At 35.5% G+C, this 27,373-nt stretch overlaps 1 protein-coding gene across 1 annotated transcript; it reads left to right on the forward strand.

The window, feature by feature from the left end:
- LOC150097370 (peptidyl-prolyl cis-trans isomerase-like 4) lies at positions 1–27,373 on the forward strand. Its single transcript, XM_090407242.1, has 2 exons — positions 1–242; positions 25,644–27,373. Exon 2 carries the CDS (start codon positions 25,662–25,664, stop codon positions 27,333–27,335), a length of 1,674 nt encoding a protein of 557 aa, XP_090263368.1. The 5' UTR covers positions 1–242; positions 25,644–25,661; the 3' UTR covers positions 27,336–27,373.

Consider the following 27,373-nt stretch of genomic DNA (forward strand, 5'->3'; position numbering starts at 1 on the left):
TTGTAGGGAATTTTTCTTTGAGTAATGTGCTTATTAATCTTCTATTATTATGGCATTTTGAAGAAATCATACGTGTTATTTTTATTCAATTATTTGGATAGGCCTACTGAACATTTTTCTTTCTTTCTTTTTTTTTTTTTTTTTTACGTCTGTGTTTTTATTCTTCATATACGGAAATTAGCGTGGAGAAGTTTATTATCGAACTGTTAGTTGGTGTATTTCGTTTTGTTTAGCTAGAGGAGGTAAATATTTTCTTGTAATTTTATATACAGCAGTCTGCATGCATTTATTTGCTATCGAGTATGTATAAAAATACTTTTCAAAACGAAGGCTGTTAAAAAAAAATAAAAAACGTTAATAAAATATTTTGAAAATATTTGCTCGTACAATATGAAACTCAAAATTCATTTTAATAGCAAGTTGAAATTCTCAGTAATTTGTGAATCTTGACTTTAGTGAATATGACTTTATTTTTAGATATTTGTAGCTTCCATGCCATATTTAGGATTAACCTCTTACTCAGGTATTGTTAAAAATCACGATTTTCAGCTTAAAGTTAAATTGTTGTAGAAAGAAATAATAGAGCGAAACCCATTGACTTTCAGCTTGTGAACTTTCTTTGGCTGTTCCTGATACAAATCAGCTTTCCATTGATTTTTCACTTCTCAAGGGGAAAAAAAAAAATCTCTTCTTTCATCTTTCCTCCCTTCAGTTTTCATTTCATATTGGTATTCTTTCTAAATTCAATTCAAATCACCTCAAGTGAAAATTTACAAGAATTTCTTCTATTTCTAGTTCCAAAACATTATTAATATACACATTTCTTATTCTGCCCTTTTGTTTTTGTCCACATTGTTCTCAGAACTCATTTTCATTCAGAAATGAAAAGTTTTTTTTTTTTTTTTTTTAATATTATTTTGCACCTGTCTCATTTTGTTAGGCTTCATATCTTTACTGCATCAGACAAAATGGTCAAAAATAACTTCTTTTAATCAAAAGCTTGTACTTCTGTCGACTCTCACTGTCCCATTGTTGATTAATTACTAAATTATTTTTAATAAAAGCTTTGATTCAGTGAAATTCTCAGTGATCCTGATCTTAACTTCCTTAACTAAAAAGTATTCCTAAATATTTGTTTTCACTACTCTTCAAGACTTTCTCATTGAATCTAACACTGGTAACTGGTACATTATCTCTATGATAATATTAAACGAGGCCTGTGTAGCTCGGTGGAAGTGGCGCTTGCGTCCTCTGCGCTTGGCCGCATGAAGTTAGACCTAGGTTCTAGTCTAGTCGCTGACTGGAGGAACTTTTTCTAAGCCTATCTTCGACCGGTTCCGGAGTTAGTCGATCTCTGGCACAGGCAAGTGGGTTTTTCCTCCCGTAAACTCAAGAAAATCGACCGTAGTACCCACATTATTTCAGACAGTGACATATCTTGTTAGGGTTAGGTACCAAGAGATGGCAGCACTTGTTTGCCATCCTCTTCATCGGCAGCTGCTATAATTAGTGATAGACATGGGCCAGCTATCTCTGATTGGCTACCGGTGGAGATTGAACTGCCCACTCAGTCTCCAAAAGCTAGATAGGGTATAAAGGCCTTGCCTACTCCCTATTAGGGAATAAAAGGCGTTAGTTGATTTTTTTTTTTTTTTAATATTAAACGATGCTCTCACTCATTTTGTTATCAATATGCAGCCCATAGTTTGTGTTGTACCATTCTCTATGGGAGGAGTTATACTGGAGGAAGTAGGGGGAGACAAGAGATCTGGGATTGATGATCGATAGAAACCTGAAATTTAGGGGACATATTGCAAAGGTGGTGAAGGTAACACAGAGGATTGCTGCAATAATGAGGACACTGACCTGCAGAGATAAAACAGTTATCATTCTGTTGTATAAGACCCTGATCAGACCACTTGGACTATTGTTCTCAGATTTGGTCCCCAGGATTTGAAGGGGATAAATTAACTGTGGAAAGGATACAAAGACGGATGACAAAGATGGTTTCAGGACTGTACAATGATAGTTATGAGGATTGGCTGAGGGAATGTGGACTGCAGAGTTTGGTGGATAGAAGGAGAGGTGATACGATTGAGACTTTTAAACTGTTGAGAGGTGATTACAGGGTTGACACTGGGGAGCTCTTTTGCTTGGTTGAACAGCAGGAAAGAGTGATGACAAGAGGCCATCCCTGGAAGTTACGAAAGGAAACAAAGAGGGTGAGGAGTAGTTTCTTTGCATGGAGAGTGGTTGAACCATGGAATGCATTGCCTGATGGAGTGGAGAACGGTCAATGAGTTCAAGGAGTGGTATGATAGGCTTTGTGTTTCTTAGGGGGGGGGGACCTCCCCTCGATGAGTCTTGATAGACTTTGTGTTCCTTAGGAAGGACCTCCCATGATGAGTCTTTTGACTCCATGGAGGCCTGAATAATAATAATAATAATTCCATCTGTTGCTTAGCTCTTCTGAATGTACTCAAATCACCACATCATCTGCAGACATAGTTGTTTCTCCATTCTAGTGATTAACTTTATCCTAGACCATTATTTCCAACAATTAACTGCAATGATGATAAAATGCTTTTGTCACATTCTGTTAAGTGTATTACCTATTTTAGTCTTCACTCAGCCATCACATTTGACATGTATATTCTTGGTCATAACTATTTCTTTTCCTATCCCTAACTTTCCTGTAGAATCTAATCAGACTTTTTTTTTCCAGGTCAAGAAATGTCATATATAAGCTTTTCTGTATTCCCAGTATCAGCTAATGAGTTGATTGTTTAATCTTTATGGTTTCTAGTGATAATTTTGACTGTTGTTTATTCTGATGATTCACTGTGATTAAGCAAAGAATTGCACTTTTTTGGAAAGTGGGGTCAAAGAGTAGAAAAAATGAAATATTTGTTTATTTTTTATGCAGGAGCTTGTACCAAACAAACCATAGAGGACACATTGCAAGAGTTGGCAAAATAGCTCAGAAGGTACTTGGATGCTGAAGAGCACATTGACAAGTAAAGATGGGGACATTATATATGGCCAGCATTTGGCCATATATTGACTACTGTGCACAGATTTTTGTCATCTGCATTTCTTGGGGATTGTGGAGAGGTTCTGGAGACAAGTTATCATGCTGGTGACATGTCTGTGGTATATTCCCTATGACAATAAATTTAGGGTGTGTGTGGATTGCAGCATTAAGTTGACAGGCAGAGGAGAGGGGGATATGACAAACTTATAAGTTACTAAAGGGGATCCTTTAAGATTGACACAGTAGAAATTTTTCAATATGTGAGGAGTAGGGGTGAAAACAAGGGGCTACACTTAGAAGCTGTCTAAGTGTGTGTGGACTAGGTTCTTTTCTTGGAGAGTTGTAAATGAGTGAAATGGGTTGCTAGACATGGTTTTGAGTATCCCAACAGTGAATAGGTTTAAGGAGCTGTATGATAGGTATTGTGTTAATGAATAAAGTGGGTCTCCTGCAGTGAGTCTTTTGACTCCATGGAGTGACCATGTAAATAATGTTAATATCATTTTGTGCCAGTGAATGGAATCAAATGCTTTTTTGAAGTCTATCAAACTGCAGTATATAGTTAAGTTGTATTGTCCATTACATTTCAGCCAGGATATTAACTGAAATTATGGTCTATAGCTGACCTCCTAGGTGTGAAGTGAAGCCTGCCTGATCTTCTATTGTATTATTCATTAATGTATGGATTCTATTTTGTATGGTGTGTATGAAAATTTTGTAGCAATGACTTAGTAATATTATAGGTCTATAATTTTCATACTTTTAGTTATCTCCCTTTTTGGATATTGGTATTATGATACCTGTTATTCGGTCATCTGGAATTTCACCAGTATATAGTAAAAAGTTCAACAGGAAATTGATGATTGCTGTGCCACCATATTTCCATAATTCAGTTGGGAAGTTCATAATAACCAATTAACTTAGACAAGTTCATTTGGTTCATTGCATTCAAAATTTCTTCTTTTATTATAGATGGTGCTTTCTGTCACTTCATTTGTATTTTTTCAGTCTTCTTTCTAGAAAAGTATCTGATAATATTCTTTCCAAATTTTATTTTTAACTCGAATTGTTCCTGTTTCAATGTTATTTTTATCTTTCATTTTTAGTAGTTTTTTTTTTTTGGTGTTTGTGTTTGTTCTTTTATAATCTTATATACAGTTGCTATCATTCTTTTTATTGACTTATTCACACATTTTTGCTTTTTCTTCACCGAACATTTTTGGCAGATCTGCACATTCAATCTATTTTGTTTTTCAGTCTTTTATAATGCTGAGTATTTTTTGAAGAGTTTTTTCTTTCTTCTAAGGCTACCCAAATTTCTGGGATTATTCTCTTGTTATTTGCTCTAATTGTTGTATAAAGTGCTTTCTTGTGTTTTTACAATAGCTGCTGTGCCTTGTTTCCATGCATTTTCTACTTATCAAAGGCAGGAACATTGAAAATATTAAATATGTAAAACATTTCAGCTGTTTAGGCACAATTTTTAGTGAAGGGGCAAATTAAATATAGAAACAAATAACAGAATAAACAAAACTCATATAAAACCTGTTAAATTCATTTATGTGGAGGAGAGAAATTTTACAATACACTAATAGTCAAGATGGGTTCTTAAATCTCCTTATTTATAACAAACTTACATGGAAATGCAGATTTATTCAAGTCAGGAGGTCTCATTCAGCAAGCAGCTTATCTTTCATATTGAACTTAAACTCATTCACACCTCAGATATTCTTAACACATTCTTACAATTTATTCCACTCTCCATCTAAAAATATACTTTTCACCATACCTTTTACACAACTTCGAGGGATAGCTTCCCCCTCTCTCTCCTTTGTATAATCTTTTCTATAGTATGACTCGAGTAATATCTCCTCGCTAACTTAAACACATTGAATATATCTTTTTTTTTTCTATCCATTTACTGAACTCTGTAATCTACATTCCCTCAACCTTTCCCCATAACTAACTTCCTAAATCCTGATATTGACATAGTTACTTGTCTGGACCCTACTTGGTGGTTCCACATCATAAAGGAAAGTATGCAACAAATTGAGCACAGTAGCTGCATGTAGCCTGACAGATGCTTTATAAAGGTGGCACAACTACCTCCTTATTCTTACTTTGTCAATGTACTCCTTATGATTGCAGCATGCAGTCCAACACTTGCTATGTACCTTGCAAACTTCATGCCCAAATCTTGAATCTCATCCACCTCCTGAAGACTGTTCCATCAATACAGTACTCAGCCTTATACCTCTGCACCCAAGAATGCAACACCTTGAACTTATTAACATTAAATCTGCAACCCCATTCATTCATCCATGCTAAAAGTATTTCAACTTTACTGAAGGGATTTAACATCAGCATTATCCCTTATAACTCTCCAAGTTTATATCATCAGCAAAATTGAAGATCCCCCTTTCAGTCTACATGAAATAGCATTAAAAAATAAAACAGGAGTTCAGAACTAACCCCTTTGGTACATCTCTGTGTTATCGATCTCCAGCTTGCTGATTTGCCATCTGGCATATTTAAGAAATGATTTGGAAAGTCCAAAAAATATCACTGCATAGGTATCCTACAGAGCTCATAATCACCTTACCCCCACAGATAGCTGTTTTTTTTTTTTTTTTTTTTCCCCCCCCGACAGAAACACTCATCTATGTGACCACCTTCCAAACCAGATCACTCTCACCATCTGGCAGCAGTATTGACATCTCATTCACTAGTTCCAGTACTAAAACCTGATGTTCCATTATATGCTGCTTTAGATGTTATCCCTCAGAAACTTAACAGATTTGTCCTCCTTGTTCTCTTATGCTATCTGCTTCCAGTCCACATCCATTTAATTAAAATCTCCCATTAGATTCACCTGTATTTTACATGCCCAACCACTTTGTCTCGACATTTCATGAACAGTACTCACACATTCCCATGCCTATAATAACATCCTGTTATATATATATATATATATATATATATTGTTCTATTAGTTTCAATCTTAAATTAAACCAGTATCTTCACTTCAGTATATACACTTTACATATTTGAATATAATATATGTAATGCAATGGAATTAGTAATACACTAAATGAATTCCTAATGAAAGAAAGGAGGAGACAAGTCCCTCCATCTTATATAATTGCATTATATAAGATGGAGAGACTGATGCAACCAATTATAGATCATTCAATATCTCTGCAAGTCGTTGAGGTATTGGAGAGGCTGATTAGGTTAGTAATTAGCACTGTAATCCTCTATAGATGACAGCATGTCTTTGTTAAAAGTAGGTTTAGCAAACTGAATACAGCAATCCCTCGATTAGTGCACCTAATGCATTCTTTAAAACAGGCGCATTAATCGAAAACACACTAATTGAATGTAGTAACCTATGGGAAAATGCATAATTCATTCCTTAGATTTCTTTTTTGACCCTTAATTTTTTTATAAAAGAATTAAGGTATGTCTCAGGGCCTAGTTAAAGGAAAACCATGAAGCTGAAAGACAATAAAACATATTCAGAATATAAATTTTATTATTCTTTAGCTTTAGCTTTTGCTGCTTAAAAACTTCGATTGTACGAAAAATATTTTCAAATTGTTTCTGTGAAAAATCTCTTTTGGCTGACTATCAATGGTTAAATTTTCTTCATATTCTTTGGGATCTTCCCACTGTGCATCTAAATTTAGCAGGTCTGAATCGCTCAATTCTTCAGAATGAGATTTAATTAACTCTTGGACGTTATCATTGAAGGGGAAAAAGAAATGATGTATGAATCAGTCGCCATCATGCAAAATCACGTGCTTTATAGATAAAATTTCCCAACTGTTATACAAGCAAAATAGTTCCCACTTCAAAAACTACAATGACCATAAAAGAGCAGTTAATTTTTCGACGTGTAATAATAAACAACTCATCCCGGAAGACGGATTAATTACCCTATTATCGGAATGGATTCTCCTTTTTGTGACATGCAACAAAAAGTGTCGAAGGATCTCAAATCTGTTGGCATACTATAGCTGAAGACATAAATTTTGGCGGTAAAAATTTGTAACATAGTATATATAGTGTGATACCTACACTTTGATCTTAGCCAAAAGGCCGAGAAGCAATAGTGTACATGGAAGTAGTGTAGTATGCCATTAAAAATAATTTTGTAAAATGTTTTAAATCGGTAACTAAATTATTTCATTCTGGTGAGTGATTTTTTAAAATAGTTAGCCATAAAAATATATAGATAGAAAATTTTTAAAATCTGTAACATTTATTTTTAAGATGTATATAGGCGCACTAATCGAATTTGGGTATCAAAAAAAAAATGACGCACCAATCGAAAATGCACTAATTGAGAGAGATTACTGTACATTCTGTTATAGTGACAGCAGAATTTTGAATGAATACACTACAATATGTCTGGATTTTGCGAAGACATTTGACAGGATTCTGTTATAGGAAAGTATGTATAGAGGTACTGAGTCTAAGAAGAGGTGATTTACCAGTGATGGACCACAGGGTTGCCTTCTTGGGTTATTGTTGTTTAACTTTTATATTAATGATATTTGCATTTAATAAATTTAGTTTAATCCTTTATCCAAGTGCAAACAAACAAAGTTTGCACCTGAAGTATCTTCAGGACTGAGGCAACTCGTGGTAAAGGTGGACCAAGCTCTCGTCACTCCTTGTCTCAGTATCTCCCATAATGCAAAGTACATTTTCTTGCAGACATGTATAATGCTATGCATTAAGGGAAGGGCCAATACCCAGACCAGTTTCGACCTTTATTGAGGTCTCATCACTTGGAGCCAGACCCAGAAGTGGTGACAGTAAGGCAGAAGCAATGGAGGTCATATTTACCTATACGAGTTGCCAAAAGGTGTACCACCTTATTATTAAATTACTCTGGATTTAGAGAAAGATGTTGGAAGTTTTTTCCCACTTGGTTAGACCATAATAAATTTAGTTTAATCCTTTATCCAAGTGTAAGCAAACAAAGTTTGAGCTTGAAGTATCTTCAGGACTGAGGCAACTCGTGGTAAAAGTGGACCAAGCTCTTATCACTCCTTCCCAGTATCTCCCATAATGCAAAGCACATTTCCTTGCAGACATGTATAATGCTATGCATTAAGGGAAGGGTCACTACCCAGACCGGTTTCGACCTTTATTGAGGTCTTGTCAGTTGGAGCCAGATCCAGAAGTGGGTCTGGTAATCCAAGTGTAAGCAAACTTTGCTTACACTTGGATAAAGGAGTCCCAAACTTCTGGATGTCAGGGCCCCCTTTGGAAAATTTAAAATATTTCCGCCCCCCCCCCCTTGGAAAAAAATCCGTAATGTAGACATGTTATTATAATATTTATTGTATTTATATTCAATACAAAACATACACAGCAAACATTGCAAATATTACATTTTTAGCATCTTATATACACATTTGACATGGCACATTATCTCATATTTTTATGTAGATAGATATATTGTTATTGTACAGTTGCAGTACAGGCACATGAAACGTAAAACGATTAGTAATAAAGAAAGAATTAAAAACATAAAAGAAGTTTAATAATAATTTAATGTGATGGATGTGTTTCAGTACTGCTACACCAATATCAGGTGAAATATTTGAAACAGCAATTCTTAGATTTCTGCTTTGAAATGATACTTATATGAATAAGCATATATTTACTAATATTCATTAAGCGCCGAAATACGGGAAGCAAAATTTGTGAACCCGTAGCAATGTGTAATTTTTTTCCCCATTAAAATATAAAAAATAACAAAAAAATAATAATAATAAAAATTAAATACATTTCTTTAAAGATAAAAAAAATCTACTTAGTCTTAAATGATTTTAAATTTGTTTTCATTATTTCACTGCCCCCCCCCTCAACAAAACCTATGGCCCCCAAGGGGGCTACGGCCCACAGTTTGGGAAGCGCTGGATTAAACTAAATTTATTATAGTCTAACCAAGTGGGGAAAAAACTTCCAAAATGATATTTGCAATGTCTTAGCGGGTAAAATTCAATTTGCTGATGCAGTATTGGAGTAAAAAACATACTTAATACAGAATCTCTGCAGCTTGACTTTATCGTGTTATGGTCAAACTGGGAGATCTGCTAACATCTATCTAGATGAACACAAAAAACATCTGCCACAACAACTGTGGTCAGTCAGGACCACTTTGGATACCTTGCACAGAATCAGATGGAAAACTATCATGTCCCATCATAGTAAATACCAACTTGAAAGACTTTTTGATATCAGTGCCAGATTTAAACAACCAGCATAATCTTAATAAATATGGTTGTGTTAAACTGTTCAAGATTTGAGTAACTAATTAAACCTCCTGCCCAACATCTATGCCTAGTCAACTGCACCTCTCATAAGACTGTATTCTATTTAGTCTAATTTCATTTCTTCCACTTATTGTTTCTTTTGTGTTATTGCAATTTTAACATTGTATTCTTGAAGATGCCTCTGTGACAGAGACAAAATATTGAAACTGCTGTTTAATTATTTCCTTTTGCTGTAATTATTCCATTAAACTGTATTTTGAGCAGGTGTGGCTCGTGCATGCGCACTGCAGAACTGCAGTACCCCCAATGTTTCTCAATATATAAATATATTTATTAATTTATTTATATTTGCTTGTAATATTTAATTTTATCATCAACAATCCTATACAATTCTCTTATTTTGTATAAAAAAATAATAAAAATCCATCTTTATTAAAACACTTAAGGAAATGAACAACGTAGTTAAGGATATAAATTAAATTATACTTTAATAAATATTTTCCGATATTTCGGCAACGTCACGTTGCCATCTTCTAAAGGAACTTACAAAAAAAGGGACGTGCATGTAGGCACTATAAACACAGTAACTGGGAATGAAGAAATGAAGCTATTGTTCTCCTAAAAATCCTGATGGTGCCCTCTAGCGGGCTAAGTAGGTGTTCTTGGCCGTTGGGCTGAAGGTCTGCTGATTGTAAGCCTCCCAAATTTGGGGCAGTTGCATACAACCAAATTTGTTAAGGTTTGGAGAATTTCTTAGGGCTGAGGCTGATTATATAAATAGTCTTTCGAATTTGTATTTGCTACGGTGTATTACTGTAGCTTTCTTCCACCGGAAACCACCTTCTACAGGAAATGAAGAATAATAAAGAAATAGTTATCACCAAAGCGGATAAGGGAAATGCAAGTGTAGTCCTTAACCAAAAGGACTACACAGGTAAGCTGAATGCTCTTCTATTAGATTGGGCTACTTACCTCCCCATCAATTACAATCCCACCAACTCTCAAATTAGAAAACTTCACAGGCTCCTTAAGAGAGTCACTTCTTGGCCTGTAGAAGTTACCAACAGATTAAAGCCATTTAACTCTATACCCCCCCCCCACTGGACTATTATTTGATATATTTTCGGACTCCCAAAAATGCATAAAGAAAATGTGCCATTACGTCCCATAGTGGATGGCATTGATTCTCCCACATACAAATTAGCTAAACATTTGGCCAAAGAGCTCACACACTATACTGGCAACACACCATCACACATAAAAAAAACTCGGCCCCTTTCAAAGCCAGTATAGAAAACCTTACATTCCAACACACTGACATAATGGTCAGCTTTGACGTCTCCTCTTTATTTACAAATGTCCCACTCAAGGAAACTTTAGAGCTAATCCAAGCTAAATTTTCTCCCGATATCTCAGCCTTATTTCAGTTCACAATGAACTCAGGCTATTTCGTTTGGCAGGGAAAATTCTACAAACAAATAGAGGGGGACAGCCATGGGTTCACCACTCTCCCCAACCTTGGCCAATTTCTTTATGGAGACCTTTGAAGAAAAAGCCTTAGCCTCTGCCCCACAAAAACCAACCATATGGCTTCGCTACGTTGATGATGTGTTCGCTATTTGGCCACATGGCTCTGAAACACTTCTCTCCTTCTTAACACACTTAAACAATCAACACCCCAGAATCAAATTCACCCTGGAAAAAGAGGAAAAAAACAGCCTCCCTTTCCTAGACACACTAGTCACCCGCCAGCCTAATGGAATCTTGGTTTTCTCAGTTTACAGAAAACTCACCCATACAGGCAGATACATTCACCAACAATCCTCCCCCCTCACAACAATATGGAATAGTGAAAACACTATACAACAGGGCTAAACTAATCTGTTCAAACGACTTGGCCCTAAGCACTGAACTAAATCACATCCTCAACACTTTCTCAGTCAATGGCTACCCCCCAAAAAAAGTCCAAAAAATATTAGAACCTACAAACCACAGATCCTCCCCCCTCCACAACAAGGATTATTCTAAATCCATCACCATTCCCTACATCCGAGGCACCTCGGAAAAGATTACCAAAATCTTAAAAAAGCATGACCTGACCTCCTGTTACAAACCTTACAGAAAATTGGCATCCCTTATCCGCTCTACTAAAGACCAACCACTTCCCCTTGACCTACCTGGTGTATACCAGGTCCCTTGCAGTTGTAGACTGTCTTACTTTGGCCAAACAGGCAGGACAGCGAATATCAGAATTTCTGAACACAAGGACTACATCTGGTTTCACAAGTACAGCCATTCTGGTCTTGCAGACCATGCTCTGGATACATGCCACAGAATATGGTGGAAGAAAGCTACAGTAATACACCGTAGCAAATACAAATTCGAAAGACTATTTATGGAATCAGCCTCAGCCCTAAGAATTCTCCAAACCTCAACAAATTTGGTTGTATGCAACTGCCCCAAATTTGGGAGGCTTACATCAGCAGACCTTCAGCCCAACGGCCAAGAACACCTATTTAGCCCGCTAGAGGGCACCATCAGGACTTTTAGGAGAACAATAGCTTCATCTCTTCATTCCCAGTTACTGTGTTTGTAGTGCCTACGTGCTTGTGCCTTTTTTTGTAAGTTCCTTTAGAAGATGGCAACGTGACGTTGCCGAAATATCGGAAAATATTTATTAAAGTATAATTTAATTTATATCCTTAACTATGTTGTTCATTTCCTTAAGTGTTTTAATAATGCATAACCAACGTATAAGCCTGTCTACGAGGAAAAATCCATCTTGTAGCACTTACGAGGGCAAAGGATACTAGCAATATGACACTGTGTTTACCAGTGTCATATTGCTAGTATTTGCTACGCATGCAAGCATATGCATGTCATTTTGAGCTATTAGCATAATGCGGCACTGTCCGTCATGCAGTTTCACTGTTTATATGCAGTTTGCACCAGTAGTAATGTTTGTAGTGCTTATCATGTTTACTCAGTCTCTTTAAATATTTGGACGTTACAATTAAAGACAAAACATTTGTTATGGTTTTTAATTTAGAACATTATTGGGGTTGTGATAATGGATTTTATTTTTAAGTAATTTTGAATTATACTAAACTGTATAATTTTATCAATAATAAACAATATTTTTTCATGAAACAAAACAAGAAGAATATATTTTATTTTTAAGTAATTTTGAATTGTACTAAACTGTATAATTTTATCGATAATAAATAATATTTTTTTATGGTTAATTTTTTTTCGATTTTTACCATAATTTTGATATTTTATCCAAACACGTATACACTGTACTTACAGTGTGCATGTATATTTCGAAAGTTGCAGCATCCCCCTCGATTTCAAGCCACAAGCAGCCACTGATCCTGAGTGAACGAATCTGGCGTATGAAGTGTTGATTGGACTAGATATTAATGTTAATCTGGAAATGGATGACATATCATTGTGTACTGTTAAGGAATATGTAAAAGAGTTAGCTATGTCCTTGACCTGGATATTTAATGAGTCTTACAGTAGGAATGGTTCCTGAAGAGTGGAAAGAAAAAAAAATAGTACTGCTTCACAAGCATAGTTCTAGTATAGAAGTTTCCATTGTCAAGGTATTTGAGAAATTTGGCTAGGGATAGAGTGTAGGATTCGATTGATTTACATACGATGTATAAAGGGAATGACCTGGGATCAAGGGAAAACAGTTGGGTTTGAAGAGAGTTCTAAGATGAATAAGGAGAAAAAAGAAATTGCTCAAGTTAAATTTGGAAAAGTCACATCTAATCAGTGGTTATGGATCCAGGAATGAGCTGTTATGTTTGAAGTAAAAATTTTTTTACAGAAGTGTAAAAAAAAACAAAAAAAAAACAAGGCAAATGAAATGGTTGCATTAATTGAATCTGTTCACACAAAAATTGTTGGAATAAGTGAGACATGGTTAGATGAGAATGACATCCTGACAGGAATAGAGATGGAAGGATATGATCTATTTTGCGAAGATAGAAGGGTAAAAAGGAAGAGGGGGGAGTGTTATTGATAGAGGGAGTTATGTCCGTACAAGATAGAGATGCAAGAGGAAAATAGTGAGTGGTTTTGAGGCAGTATGATGCAAGATAGAGGTGAATAGAATGAAATACTTAGTCGGATATTGTTATAGACCTGGTAATATAGATGGTAGTGACCATGAAATGTATAATCAAATTAACCAAGCAAATAAGAAAAGGATGATCATTATGGGAGATTTTAATTATGGCAACATAGACTGGGATGAAATAGCAACTGGAAGTAAAAAAAAAAAAATATGAGTTTCTTGTGTTTTTTTTTTTTTTTTTTTGAGGGACAACTACCTCAGGCAGTATGTAACAAAGGGCACACAAGGATTGAGGGTCTTTGATTTGATCATCTTATCAGAGGATGTTATTATAAATGAAGTATGAAATCACTTTCCAGTTGGTGAGAGTGACCATGAAGTGATTACCTGGGTGGTTGTCAGCAGTGTGAGGATCTCTGTGAGGAAAGCGTATCTGTGGTACTACGAGGCTGGTGATTATTAGAAACTCAGGACACAGCTTGGAGGTGTAACATGGAATGAGAAGTTGGCTGAAAAGGAGATCAATGTTGCCTGGGTGATATTCAAGAACTATCTAGTAGAATCAATGTCTAAATGTATTCCAAGGATCAGAAGGTTAAATAAGGTACCTGTGAAAAGAACGAATGAAGAGATTAAGTATGTGATGCAAAGGAAAAAGGCATTATGGAGGCGAGAGGAGTGGTAATAACAATTCCACGAGGATTACAAAGAACAATCCAGGAAGGCAATTCGGTAAGGGTAGCAAAAGTGAAGTATGAGCAGCAGTTAACTAACGAAGACAAAAATAGAATCCTAGGGAATCCTTTCGATATGTAGCCAGCCAAAAAAGGTGATTATGGAAGGATGACACTGATTGGAGAAAATGATGTAAGAACAATTGCTGTAGAGGATATAGTTGAGATAGTTAATGAGCAGTTCATAAAGGTCTTGAATTCTTATGTGATATCATCATGGAGAATATGAGTAGTTGATGAGAAGGAGAGACTGAGGTGAGTAAGAGGTATATGGTGGTTTCAGCAAACAATGTTAATAAGGTTTTGGGACTTGATAACATATCACGTATTTTGAAGTAATGTGCAAGAGAGTTGGTCAAGTTCCAAAGGAGTGGAAGGAAGGCAAGATTGTGCTGCTTCATAAGGCAGGTGACAGACTCAACTATCAAAGTATAGGCCTATCTGTGCATTAGATGTTGTTAAAGTGTTGGAGAGGCTGGTGAGAACGAGGATCCAGAATTGGGTTGACAACAATGGTATGGTTGATGGACAGCATGGATCTCCTACAGGAAGATCATGCTTTAGTAATCTACTTACTTATTACAAAAGGTGATGGCTTTATTGGACAGAGGTGAGGGATACAGAGCAGTATACTTAGATTTTGAAAAGACTTTTGATAGATTAGTGGATAGTCAAACTATCCACTAATCATGCAGATGAGGATTGGATATTAGATTGGAGCATTGGATTGGAAATTGGTTCTGTAATAGGTATCAGCAAGTTGTGTATGGGGGAGCAGTATCCCATAGAGGAAAGTCACTAGTGCTGTGCCTCAAGGGGTCTGTGTTAGGGTCATTGCTGTTTAACTTGTGTAAGTTAATGATATTGGCGAGGATTTGGATGGGGATATTCAGATGATGCAAAGTTGAGATGAACAATAAGGAGCAGAGCAGATCTTCTTGCCTTACAAGAAGATATGATTAGAGTGAATGGTCACAGGAGTGGGGATGCCAGTTCGTTGTTGCAAAATGTAAGGTTTTAAAATTTGGGAAACAAAGATGGTATGTAAAATTTACTCTTGGTGGGGATATATATATATCTTGAGTGATGGTGGTTAAGGATCTAAAATTTAGAGGACATTCCAAAATTGTGGGGTCAGCAATGAATTCTAGAAATGATGCAGAGGACACTGACTTGTAGAAGTAAGGAAATTCTTGTTCCATTGTATAAGGCCTTGATTAGGCTACATATGGACTACTGTGGACATATTTGGTTACCTGGTTTTCAAAAGGACAGAGAGATGTTGAAAAGGGTCCAGAGGCGATTGATTAAGGTGGTTTCTGATCTCTTTGATGTTGAACATGATGGAACGTTGAAAAGGTGCATTTTACAGAGCCTAGTGGATAGGAGCAGTAGGAGTGATATGATATAGACATACAAATTGGTACAATTTGTATGTCTATATCATATCACTCCTATAACAGAGGTTGTTATAGGATCAATGTTGAAGAGGTTTTTCATAAAATGGTGGGAGAATAAGAGGTCATCCCTATAAATTAAAGATGCCAAGAAATTATATTCTTGGTTTATCTAAGTGTATCACAGTTTGCATCTTAAGTATTTTCAGGACAGGGCAACTTGCATATAGAAGCTAATGACTTCACATCATTTGCCTTAGTATTCCATAATGCAGAGCACATATCCTTAGACATGTATAATGCTGTGCATTATTGAAAGGGTTGCTACCCAAACCAGTTTCAACCTTTATTGAGGTCTCATCAGTGGGAACCAGACCTAGAGGTGATACTAAGATTGAAGTAATGCAGAAGTCATATTTCTTAGTATCACCTCTGGGTCTGGCTCCCACTGACGAGACCTCGATGTATTATGGATACTAAGGCAAGTGATGTGAAGTCATTAGCTTCTATATACAAGTTGCCCTGTCAGAAGTTTTTCCTGTCCAACTGGAAAAACTTCTGACAACTATCTCTAATCCAGAGTATTTTAATAATAAGGTGTGACACCTTTTGGCTACTCATATATGGAAATATGACTTTTGCATTACTTCAATCTTAGTATCACATCGTCACATCTAGGTAACCTTTCCCATAATATATAGCATTATACATGTCTGTAAGGATATGTATAATGAAGTCATATAAGGCAGTCATTATGTACTTTGCATTATGGGATACTAAGACAAATGATGCGAAGTCATTAGCTTCTATATACGAGTTGTTCTGTCCTGAAAATACTTCAGGTGCAAACTTTGTTTGCTTACACTTGGATAAAGGATTAAACCAAGAATATAATTTCTTGGCATCTTTAATTTATAATATAACCAAGTGGAAAAACTTCCAGCAAGAGGTCATCCCTGGGAGGTGTGAACAGAGGAGTGAGAAGTAGGTTTTCTGCAAACAGAGTTGTGAATGATTGGAATGCCTTGCCTGAGAGTGGTGTCTGCAGAGGATTTGAATGTGTTTAATGTAAGGTGTGATGAGCTGTGTGTATGACAGAGGGTCCTCCTAGATGAGTGTCTGACTCCATGGAATCTTAGGATAATAATGATTCAGAGTTCGTATTTTGACCCATGCTGTTTTACTTACGGTATTTGTTAATGATATTTCATGTGAATTGACTGAGGAGAATTATAAGTATGCTGATGTTAATTCCATTCAGGAAGATTTGAATAGACTTTTAGTTTGGACAAATGAGTGCTTTGTAGTTTAAATATCAATAAATGCAAGGTGTATCTCTGCACCTCAAAGTGCAGAGATATAATGCTGTTTGAAGTATATGGTCATCTGGGTTTCTTGGTGAGGAAGGTGGTGGACAGGATCCAAGATGAGTGACGAAGATGGTGGAGTGCTCCCTGTGAGATAGATTGAAGGTATGTGTTTGCAGCTTAGTTGACTGTAGACACAGAAAAGTGGGTACATTATGCAAACTTATAAGTTATTTTATGAGATTCTTTATCTTTGCTATTACATATTGTGGTCGTCTTGAAAGTTTGAGAAATAGATGGAAAAGAAAGGAGATGATAGAAACATAGAAGTTAGTAAGGGGATCTTACAGTATAACATATGGAATTTGCAGCTTATGCCATCTTTTTGGGATCATTCCTTAAAGCTGAATAAAGATATGGGATATGGTTACAGTGGACTACTATTGAGTTAAGAGTGTATCTTTGGTGAATGTGTTCAAGGAGAGATGATAGTTAACCAGGCACCGCAAGCTTAGAAGTGGACATCTAAATCCATGGACTCTTTGAATGAGAAGAAAACATTGGCAACAAGCCCCAATGAATTATTTCATTTGCACAGGGCATCAGATCAAGTAGAACACAACAATCCTGTTGGTATTTCCGGAGTGCTTGGTAAGGTCTTGAAGTTGAAGGCGAAAGAATGTATCTCAGTATTATTGGATTTTTCAGAAGCATTTGACATCAGTACTTGGTTACTATATAAATTAGGGTTTGATAGGGTGGTATAATAGGTTGATGACATGGAGGAGCACTTGAAAATAATGATGGCAATCAGTGAGGCAATGGAATATTTTGTCTTTAAACTGTTTTTTCCCTCAACCCAATAATTGGTAGTATATCAATGCTACATTATTAGGGATCATTATAGAACAAGATTTCTCATTACCTTCTTTATCCAATAGTATTCTGTGCCTGTAGATATGTGGTCATGTGCTGATTTGCTTTTTTTGAGGGACAAAACCCGAGTTTCCAGGAATAAAAAAAAAATAAAAATAAATAAAAAACTTCACCACTGTATGAGACTGACTAACTTTTGATTGAAAAGGCCTGGTAAATGTTCTTTGCATCAGACATGGTTCAAACTCAGTGCTTTCCAGCTGAGGCTCTTGTCCTTAAAATACTACTGTTTAATTTGGAAATAGTGATAAGAAATGACAGATCTTCTATCCTTAAAGTACTGAAGATATTAATATTTATTTTAAAACATCATATTGTAACAGATTTGTGGAATCAACTGTCATTTAGTGTAAATGAACTTTACCTAAATTATTAACTACATTTTGATCTTTAAATCAAGATCATCAGGACTCACGCGCCTGTGTGTGTGTGTGTGTAATACAGTACACGCACACACAAAAAAAAAACTAACACTTGCATTTCACTATAGTGAACTAATTATCTTTGCTAGTAACTTCTTATATATATATATTAAAAAAATCAAAATGGAGATTATAATTATTAGTGATGACTACATAGGCGTACTTTAGCAGCAAATCCTGATATTCACTCTTGTATGCCATACAGTGAATGTTACATGGTTTAATCCTGTAATCTAAGTTATTCTCAGCAGGTAACAGAACTTATTCTTCAAGAGGTTGCTAGTCCAGAGGCCTCTTACACCATACTGATCATGAACACATGTGCGTGCGCATATGAAATATCCTCCAAGTACTGAAATATCCAGCATGACTTGTAGGTTAGACCTACAAGTCACAATTTTTTGTGGGAGGGGATGCTCATCTTATTTAGTTACTGCTCTTCTGCTTAGCAATATATAGTTTTTATAGAGCTTGTCAAACACTCTCTTGTCCTGTTTCATTCTCAGTCTGTTCATCTTGCTCTTAGATGCTTCATGTTTTTTTTTTTTTTTTTTTTTTTTTTTTTTTTTTTTTTTTTTTTTTTAAATGTGGTTCTCACCCATGAAAGGTTATTAGTAAACCTGTAATACATTTGTACTGTTGGTGGGCTGAGTTTTTCTTTTTTTTTTTTCCAATTTTTATCAATTTTATATATATATATATATATATTAAAAGAAGTGGATGACATAAACCGAGGAAAAAGATTTAATAGCATCACACGACTAGTTTTGGCTTTTTACAGCCTTCTTCAGGTGTTTTTATAAAAGAAAAGAAAAAACATTAAACATTGAAGATAAAAACTGTGAACAGCACAGGAAAGTCACTATACATATTTAACGTTGTAGTTAAATATGTATAGTGTAGTTAACATATCCAAAGCTGTACCTTCGTTGACCATATTGTTGGGTGAGTGCGTGCGTATAGCATCTCATGAGTGCCAGTATTTGATGACAGCAGAATGACAGTCTGGGAGGTTATAGCTTAAATTATTATTTAAATGTACAGAGTTGAGGATGATTTCTCTAGATTCTACAATTTTTCTCTCCAATTCGTCATGGCAACGGAAAATGTTGTTAGATCTATCCCAAATTCTCGATTTATGTCATTCAGTTTTTTTAAAAAATATGTTTAACAACTGAGTAAATGAACATCCATATTTGTAATTATTTATTTTTAGATAGTCCATAAACCCTGCTCTCGAGACCAAACATTGAGTTGACGCTGAGCAAATTAAATGTAGCTAATGCTGTGTTTAATTGCTCAGCCAACCAGGCTAGCAAATTAAACATAATACGGATTTTACTTTTGTAATTTTTATTAGCATAGAATTTTTGTCCCAGTATCAAGGGCATCTTCGATATGACTCAAATTAAACAACAAGAACAGAAACTGGTAGATTCAGTAATGAAAATGTGTGAACTAACTACACATACATGATATAGTGATGTGGTCTAAGTACATTAAGGTTCTAATACAGTAACTTTAACAAGTGATCATTAATTTAAAAAAAAAAAAAAAATCCAGAATTTTGAGAAACTATTTCCCATAAAAAGGATAATTTTAGTCCATCCCCTCTATTTAAATTCAGATGATGTAGCAAGGTTTTGCAACTTTCTTTGTGTGTTCTATGTAGATAATCACTTTTACTCTGCATTACAAAAACACTGCTTTCTCTGTCTCTTAGGAAATAAATCACATGTCCACCTTTCTTGCTAATAGATTTACATAATCTTGTATCAATAAAATAATTGATAGTTTCTTTGTCACTTCCTCTCATCATAATGGTGATACAGAAAATGTCCATTGTGTTACCATTCCTTACGTTAGAGGCGTTTGTGAATATATAGCCATACTGTTCAATCAGTTGCTGTAAAAATGTCCTTTCACCCTATCAACAAAATTTCTAGACTCTACAAAGATAAACTTCTGCTTTTAACCTACACTGGAGTATGTCAAATTCCTTTCCAGTGTAGATTATATTTTGGCCAAACAGGTAGATCATTGGCTGTGCACCATGATGAGTATCAAAATCACATTAAATTCCATTAGCCAGAATAATTGGAATTTGTGGAACATGTTGTCTCCACCAGACATCAAATCCATTGGAAGATAATTATGGTTCTCCATGAAAGTAATTATCTCATAGAACTATTATATAAATTGTGAAACTTGCTACATCATCTGATTTAAGTAGAAGTGATGGACTATAATTTTCCCATTTATGGGAAATAGTTCTACACAAGTTCTGCAACATTGATTTTTATTTTATTTTTTTTAAATTAATGATCTCTTGTTAGTTATTTTATTAAAATCTTAATGTATTTAGACCACGTCACTTGACACTGCTTGGAATAAAGTCAACAGACACCGTAGCGTGAGGAACAAACAGCCATGGTGCCCACCTTAATAAGATGTAGAACTCCTTTCGCTGCTATGATTGCAGCAATCTTATGGGACATAACATCCACAGGCATATGATACCAATCAGTGGAAATTTTGGACTATTCTTTCTGTAGGCATGTAATGAGATTCTGGACTGTTGTGGGGTGGACATCCCTTGACCTCATCCGACGCTTCAATTCATTCCCACATATGTTCAGTAGGGATCTGTGGAGGCCAGTCACGTGTGGTGACATTCATGTCCACAAACCATGCAATTACAGCAGCAGCCTTATGATGCTGTGCATTGTCTTGCTGAAAGAGACATTGGCCAGTTCGGAATTCAGTGTTCATGGCACCACAAACAGAGTTCCAAGACTAAATCAGGATTAAACAGGATCACACTGCCACCTCCAAATTTCATAGTTGAGATTACACACTGTAGTAAGAGGCATTTACTGGACATCTGCCAGATCCACACCCTTCCATTTGTTTGATAGAGGGTGTAGCATGATTTGTTGCTCCATAACACAGCATTCCAAGCTTCCATTTCCCACCGTACATGCTGTTTGTTTCACTGAAGACAACACGAAGTTGGTTCAGGTAATGCAGAGCTTGCATATTGCAGTCCTACCATGGAAACCCGTGTTGTGAGCCTCGGTTTTGAATGTTTTTGCACAGATTCATGTTCCAGTCAATGCCAGGAACTCTGCAATGATGTTATGTTGGCCAACAAATGGGTTTTTTCATGTTATCTTTCATAGCTCCTTACGGTCAACTTCAGTGAGTGTGGTGGGTCGTCCACTGTGGGTAGCACTTGTAGTTGACTCCTGCACGTCCATCTCGGTATGGTATCACTGATTATCGGCCTGGGAATAGTCTAATTTTTCAATAATCTACTGAACAGATAGGCCTGCAACATGGTATCCTATCATAACTCCTCTTTCAAATTCCATCAGTTCCCTGATTGCAGCTATTTCAGCCAGACACAGTTGCACTTGACTTGGGAGCATCATATTCCTCTAATTTATACCTGTTACAAACACGTGACTCATTACATGGCATGATGCACCTTGCCGCTGGGAATTCTTTCAACTTCTTTCCACACAGTGTATATCATGTATGTGTAGTTCATGTGTTTGAGTCATACTGAAGATGCCTTGATACTGGAACAAAAGTTCTAAGCTAATATGAAGTCCATATTATGTTTAATTAGTTATCATGTCTTATGTTCCAATTCATTGAGTTTCTTCATGTTTTCTTATTACAGGTTCATTCCTTGAGTTCTATAATTATGCTGTGTATTGGCTTTGGAACACTCAACTAAAACCAGTAGGTTGACTTATAGGACTTTGTCATCCTGCATATCTTCTGTTCCATCTTTGTTACTGAAGTGTGCCTACGTGCATATGTTTAATACCAGTGTATTAATTCCTGAAGATGCCGATTTAACTTTGGCAAAATATAGAAAGTAATTAAATATTTTTAGTTATTTCTAGTCTACATTGTCAGTTTTCTTAAACAACACGCAGTACCGTCGACGTGTAGCATAGAGGCAGGCTGCCTCATGGTGCTGCTTAATAAGGACTCTCATTCAGCCATATGCGGTAGGTGCCATCGCTAGACTAACAATTCCTGTTAGCAGCAAGTGCGGAAAGAAGTTTTTCCAAGCTTAAACTGATTAAAAATTATTTGCGAACAGCAATGACCCAAGAAAGATTGGTTGGCCTAGCAGCTATATCAACAGAGGCGGACATAGTTTATAAACAGTTTTATTGTGCGATATCCTCCTAGAGCAAACGTTTATTTAGTATTATTATGTAATCGTTTTGCATTAATGTTTCTCTTGTAATAAAAACAAAATAGAAATTGGAGATTTTCTTATTTTTGTCTTATAATCCATCTGGGGCGATATTTAATTGTTTGCCTCAGGGTGCAATCTAATCTGGCAATGGCCCTGACAACACGATACTATATATTTAACCCTTTAAAGGTCAGGTTAGTTAGTTTGTGGTATACTTTTTATACTCTTGTTGATGACGGATATAAAGGTTGAAATTTAAGAGTTAGTGGTTTTAAGTAATTAAAGTTATTTTGTATTAACAAAAGTTTTTGTTCCTCTTTACAAGGCCAAGACCTTGATCCAGCTTCATCTGGACTACTGTGTATAGATTTGATCATCTAACAAGAGGAGGATATAATAGACATGTATGGGGCAGTTCTCTTAAAGTATAAATTACAGCAGAGAGTTTTCTTGGTAGGAGGGAGAATACAAATACAAATCTCTAAAATTTAAGTGGAAGCGTTGTTGATATTAAAAATGGTAAAATTTTTCATAGAGAGTGGTGAGTAAGTAAGAATATGTAGCCAGAGGGTGGTGGGTGATGGTTAATGAATGTGTGTTTCTGTGCAGTAAGGTTATGTGAGTTAATAGTTCTCTAAGCTGACTTGACATGAGTATCTAAATAAGATTTGCTTTAAGATACCATAATTAGGTGGATGTGATATAATACTTCAAAGAAATACACCAATCTGGCACATCATCTATGTTTATATTTGCTAGATTTGTGTCATAATGACTATGGAATGTAATGTGGTTAGAAGACAGAGCCATAAAGAAAAAAGTTAATCTGCTTCCCTTTACATTTTACATCAGAATGACTGGGTAGGACAGCTGAGGTTTGTCAATTGGAGTGTGAAAATACAGTATCTCCTTAGCAATAATAGTACACATACCAGCCACTGAATTAGAAACTTATGCAGGTATATGTCAACATCACTTATGCAATGTATATGCAAAATACTTGGTCACATGCTTTGCCACATGTTCTAGGCCAGCACTTCCCAAACTGTGGGCCACAGCCCCCTTGGGAGCCATGAAATAAAGAAAACAAATTTAAAATGTTTTAAGACCATGTCAAATGAGTATGTAAGATGCTGAAAATGTAATATTTGCATTTGATTTTTGCAATATTTGCTGTGTATGTTTTTTATTGAATATAAAAACAATAAATATTATAATAATATATGTTTGTATTAAGATTTTTTTTTTCAATGGGGGCCGTGAAATATTTTAATTTTTCCAAAGGGGCCTTTACATCCACAAGTTTGGGAAGCACTGTTCTAGGCAACTATTTAAGAAGAATGCTGCTGGTCAGTAATTGTCAATTCTGACTGATGGAGTTAAATGAAGGGCTTATTGTGTGTGCCCATCTGGCTGGAGGCATGATTTTGAAAACAGCAGAACTGACTGGTTTCTCAAAATATGAGATCCCAGACATTTAATTAGTGGAAAAATAAGCACATTGCTTTCTCTAAGAGGTATAACTATTTCTTAGACAATTTGTCATGAGTGAGATTGCCATCTGAGAAGGCTTGTCAAATAGAACTTTCTTTGTGCAACAATTGATTGAAGCATTTAATTGAAGGCTATTCCCAACCCATATCTCGCCAAACTATGCACAGGGAATTGAAGAGGATCGGTATTGGCAGTTGCATGATTATACGGAAACCGCTGATTTCTGCAAAGAACCAGAAAGTTGATCTTCATTGGTGTCAGGAACACCGTGACTAGACACAGGAAGACTGGAAAAAAAGTATGTAGTCTGAGTCATGATACACCTTATTCTGTACTGACATTAGGCAGAGAGTTTGGCAGGAGCCCCATTAAACAACAACCTCGCTTGCCTTGTAAACATAACTCAAGGTTCTGGAAATAGTGTGAGACATGTTGTGTTGGTATAGAACAGGTCCCCTGATATTGCTGGAAGGTCAAGTGTCCTCTAAAGAAATATCTGAACATTGTTGCTGATCGAGTCCATCCTGTAAAGTTGACTTTTTATCCAGCATGTTACAGTTGTTTCATGGATAACAGTGCTACTGTCCATCGTATAGAATTGTTCAGCAGTGGTTCAGCGACTTCCATTTCCCTGGCCACCACAAAGCTTGGATTTGGACCCATTGAGAATGTATTAGACATGTTAGAAAAACAGATCTGGAAGCAAAGTCCTATTCCTTCAAATCTCAGCCAGTTAAACAACTGTCTGGTGAACAACAGCTGATATGTTGTAGACATAGATACATCCAACACCTTGTGGAAGCTATGTCACATGTGCAATAATTCGGGCTAAAGGAGGACCAACACGGTATTAAATAAGTTTCTAATTCAGTGGCTGGTTTGTGTAATAATTGTTATTAATATCTGACTGCCACAGAGTCAGAGACTCGTCATGAGAGGTACACACTATCACAAACAAAGTTCATCCAACCATGCCTTAAACTGATTCAGTGTGTCTACATTCACAACACATTCAGGCAGTTTATTCCACTCGCCAACCACTCTCAATGTAAAGAACCTTCTCCTCACTCTTCTGCTCACACCCTCCTTATACAGTAATAATGTTGAAATGCATTAAAGACTAGTCTTATATATGCTAAGAGGAAATTAATCTTTGATATCATAGTTGTATATTGCCACAACATTAATATGGTATTTCAGTGCATCTACTTTTTTTTTTTTTTTTTCACTAAATAAGGTTTGCTTTCTTATTTTTTGACTTTCTCTTGGGCTAAAAATTTTTAGTAGTGAATAGTACAGAATTTCGCTTAAACTTAAGCCTATTAATGTTTTCAGCAATTTGCTTATTCTATTTGAAGATTGAATGCTTTTATATATTAAAATTAAAAAAAAAAAAAAACTACAGAACATACAAACATATAACAAAATGTTAGCATTCACAGTAACATTGTTGAAGTTGGAAAATATTAATCAAAATGTTAACTTGATGTCACTCAACTCATTAATACCAAACAAAAAATTCTATTAGCAGAGCAAATGGTCAATACATATATATATGTAGGTAGATAGACAGACACAGTAACCATTTTACACATATAAGTCAAACTATACCTTTATTTTCTTGTGGAATTAAAATTATGAAAAGTATTAGTTCAAAAGTGTATATTTTGTGTTTATGGAACTAATCACATACGAAACTTTTTTTAATCTTCTACAGCATCATTTGAGAGAATTTATGAAGATGTCAGTTATTTTGGAAACAACAGTAGGGGATATTACTGTGGACTTATATACTGATGAGAGGCCAAGAACATGTTTGAACTTCCTGAAATTATGCAAGATGAAATTTTATAATTTCTGTTTGTTCCACAAAATAGAACATAATTTTATTGCACAAAGTGGAGACCCTTCAGGTACTGGACGCAGTGGAGAGTCGGTGTTTTGTCAACTATATGGTGAGCAAGCAAAATTCTTTGAAGCAGAAACAAAACCAAGACTTAAGCACCAGAAATTTGGTACTCTGTCAATGGTAAATAATGGAAATAATATGCATGGATCTCAGTTTTTCCTTACACTTGGTGAAGATCTTGATTATCTAGATGGAGTACACACAGTATTTGGTGAAGTTGCTGAAGGAGCTGAAATTTTAAATAAAATCAATGATGCTATTTGTGATGATCATGGTAGACCTTACCAAGATATTAGAATTACTCATGCTGTTATACTCGATGATCCATATGATGATCCAGAAGGTCTCATAATTCCAGATAGATCACCAGAACCTACTGAAGAACAGCTGAAGTCAGACCGCATTGCAGCTGATGAAGAGATTGATGACACTAAAGGCAAAAGCATAGAGGAAATTGAAGAAGAGATTAAAGATAAAGAGGCCAAAGCTCGAGCTACTATTTTAGAGATGATTGGAGATATTCCGGATGCTGAAATAAAACCTCCTGAAGATGTACTGTTTGTATGTAAACTTAATCCTGTAACAACTGCTGAAGATTTGGAGATAATATTCTCACGTTTTGGGCCAATAAGGAGTTGCGAAGTCATAAAAGATAGAAAAACTGGGGAATCATTACAATATGCTTTTATTGAATTTGAGAAAGAACAAGATTGTGAGAATGCATACTTTAAAATGGATAATGTTCTGATTGATGATAGGCGCATTCATGTTGATTTTAGTCAATCAGTTGCTAAACTTAAAGGGAAAAATATCTATTGGAAAGAAAAGGAAAAGCCAAAATGTATCTTGAAAGAAAGTGCCAAGGGCCATCAGCAAGGTGATTATGAATTATTATTAAGTAGTGATGATGTAGATGAATCAAAAGAAAAGAAATCTTCTCATAAAAAGAGAACAAAACATAGTAGAAGTAACACCCCATCAGAGAAAAATACAACAGTAAAGGAAATGCACATCTCAAGAAAATCAGATCATAAATACTTGGATAGGAGTATTAAATTAGACAGTGATAAAACTGCATTTTCTTCAAGTAGAAATAAGAATTCACCATCTCATAGTTTTGATAGTCATAAATCTAATGCTACGAATAAACATCAACAAAAGCACCACACTCCTTATGTTTCAAGTCAGAAAGAGGTGAAACGAAGACACCATAGTGAAAAATCTGACAGTGGAAGGAACAAAAGTGAATATCATTATTCTTCACACAGTTCATCCAGGCACAGGTCACCTCATGGAAAAAAAATGAAAAATGCAACAGATAATGAAAGTTCATCTAAGCACTATGAAACTAATTCAAGTTATAGTTATTCTTCATCAGTGAGAGAAAGGAGTTCTCATGATAGTGGGCATAACAAAAAACACTCTTATTCCAAGCATAAGCATTCAAAGCATGATTCTTATAAAAGTAAAAAACGAAGGCATTCAAGTTCATCAGAATAATGAGATGTTGCTGCAAGAATCTTGTAGTTGTACATATA

The sequence above is a fragment of the Typopeltis vanoorti genome, chromosome 17, assembly GCF_054136105.1.
Source record: "Typopeltis vanoorti isolate ZY-2024b chromosome 17, IOZ_Tvanoo_1.0, whole genome shotgun sequence".
NCBI classification, from domain to species: domain Eukaryota; kingdom Metazoa; phylum Arthropoda; class Arachnida; order Uropygi; family Thelyphonidae; genus Typopeltis; species Typopeltis vanoorti.

Coding starts and splice junctions, on each gene's coding strand:
- LOC150097370 (XM_090407242.1), top strand. CDS start 25,662: ATGAAGATGTCAGTTATTTTGGAAACAACAGTAGGGGATATTACTGTG.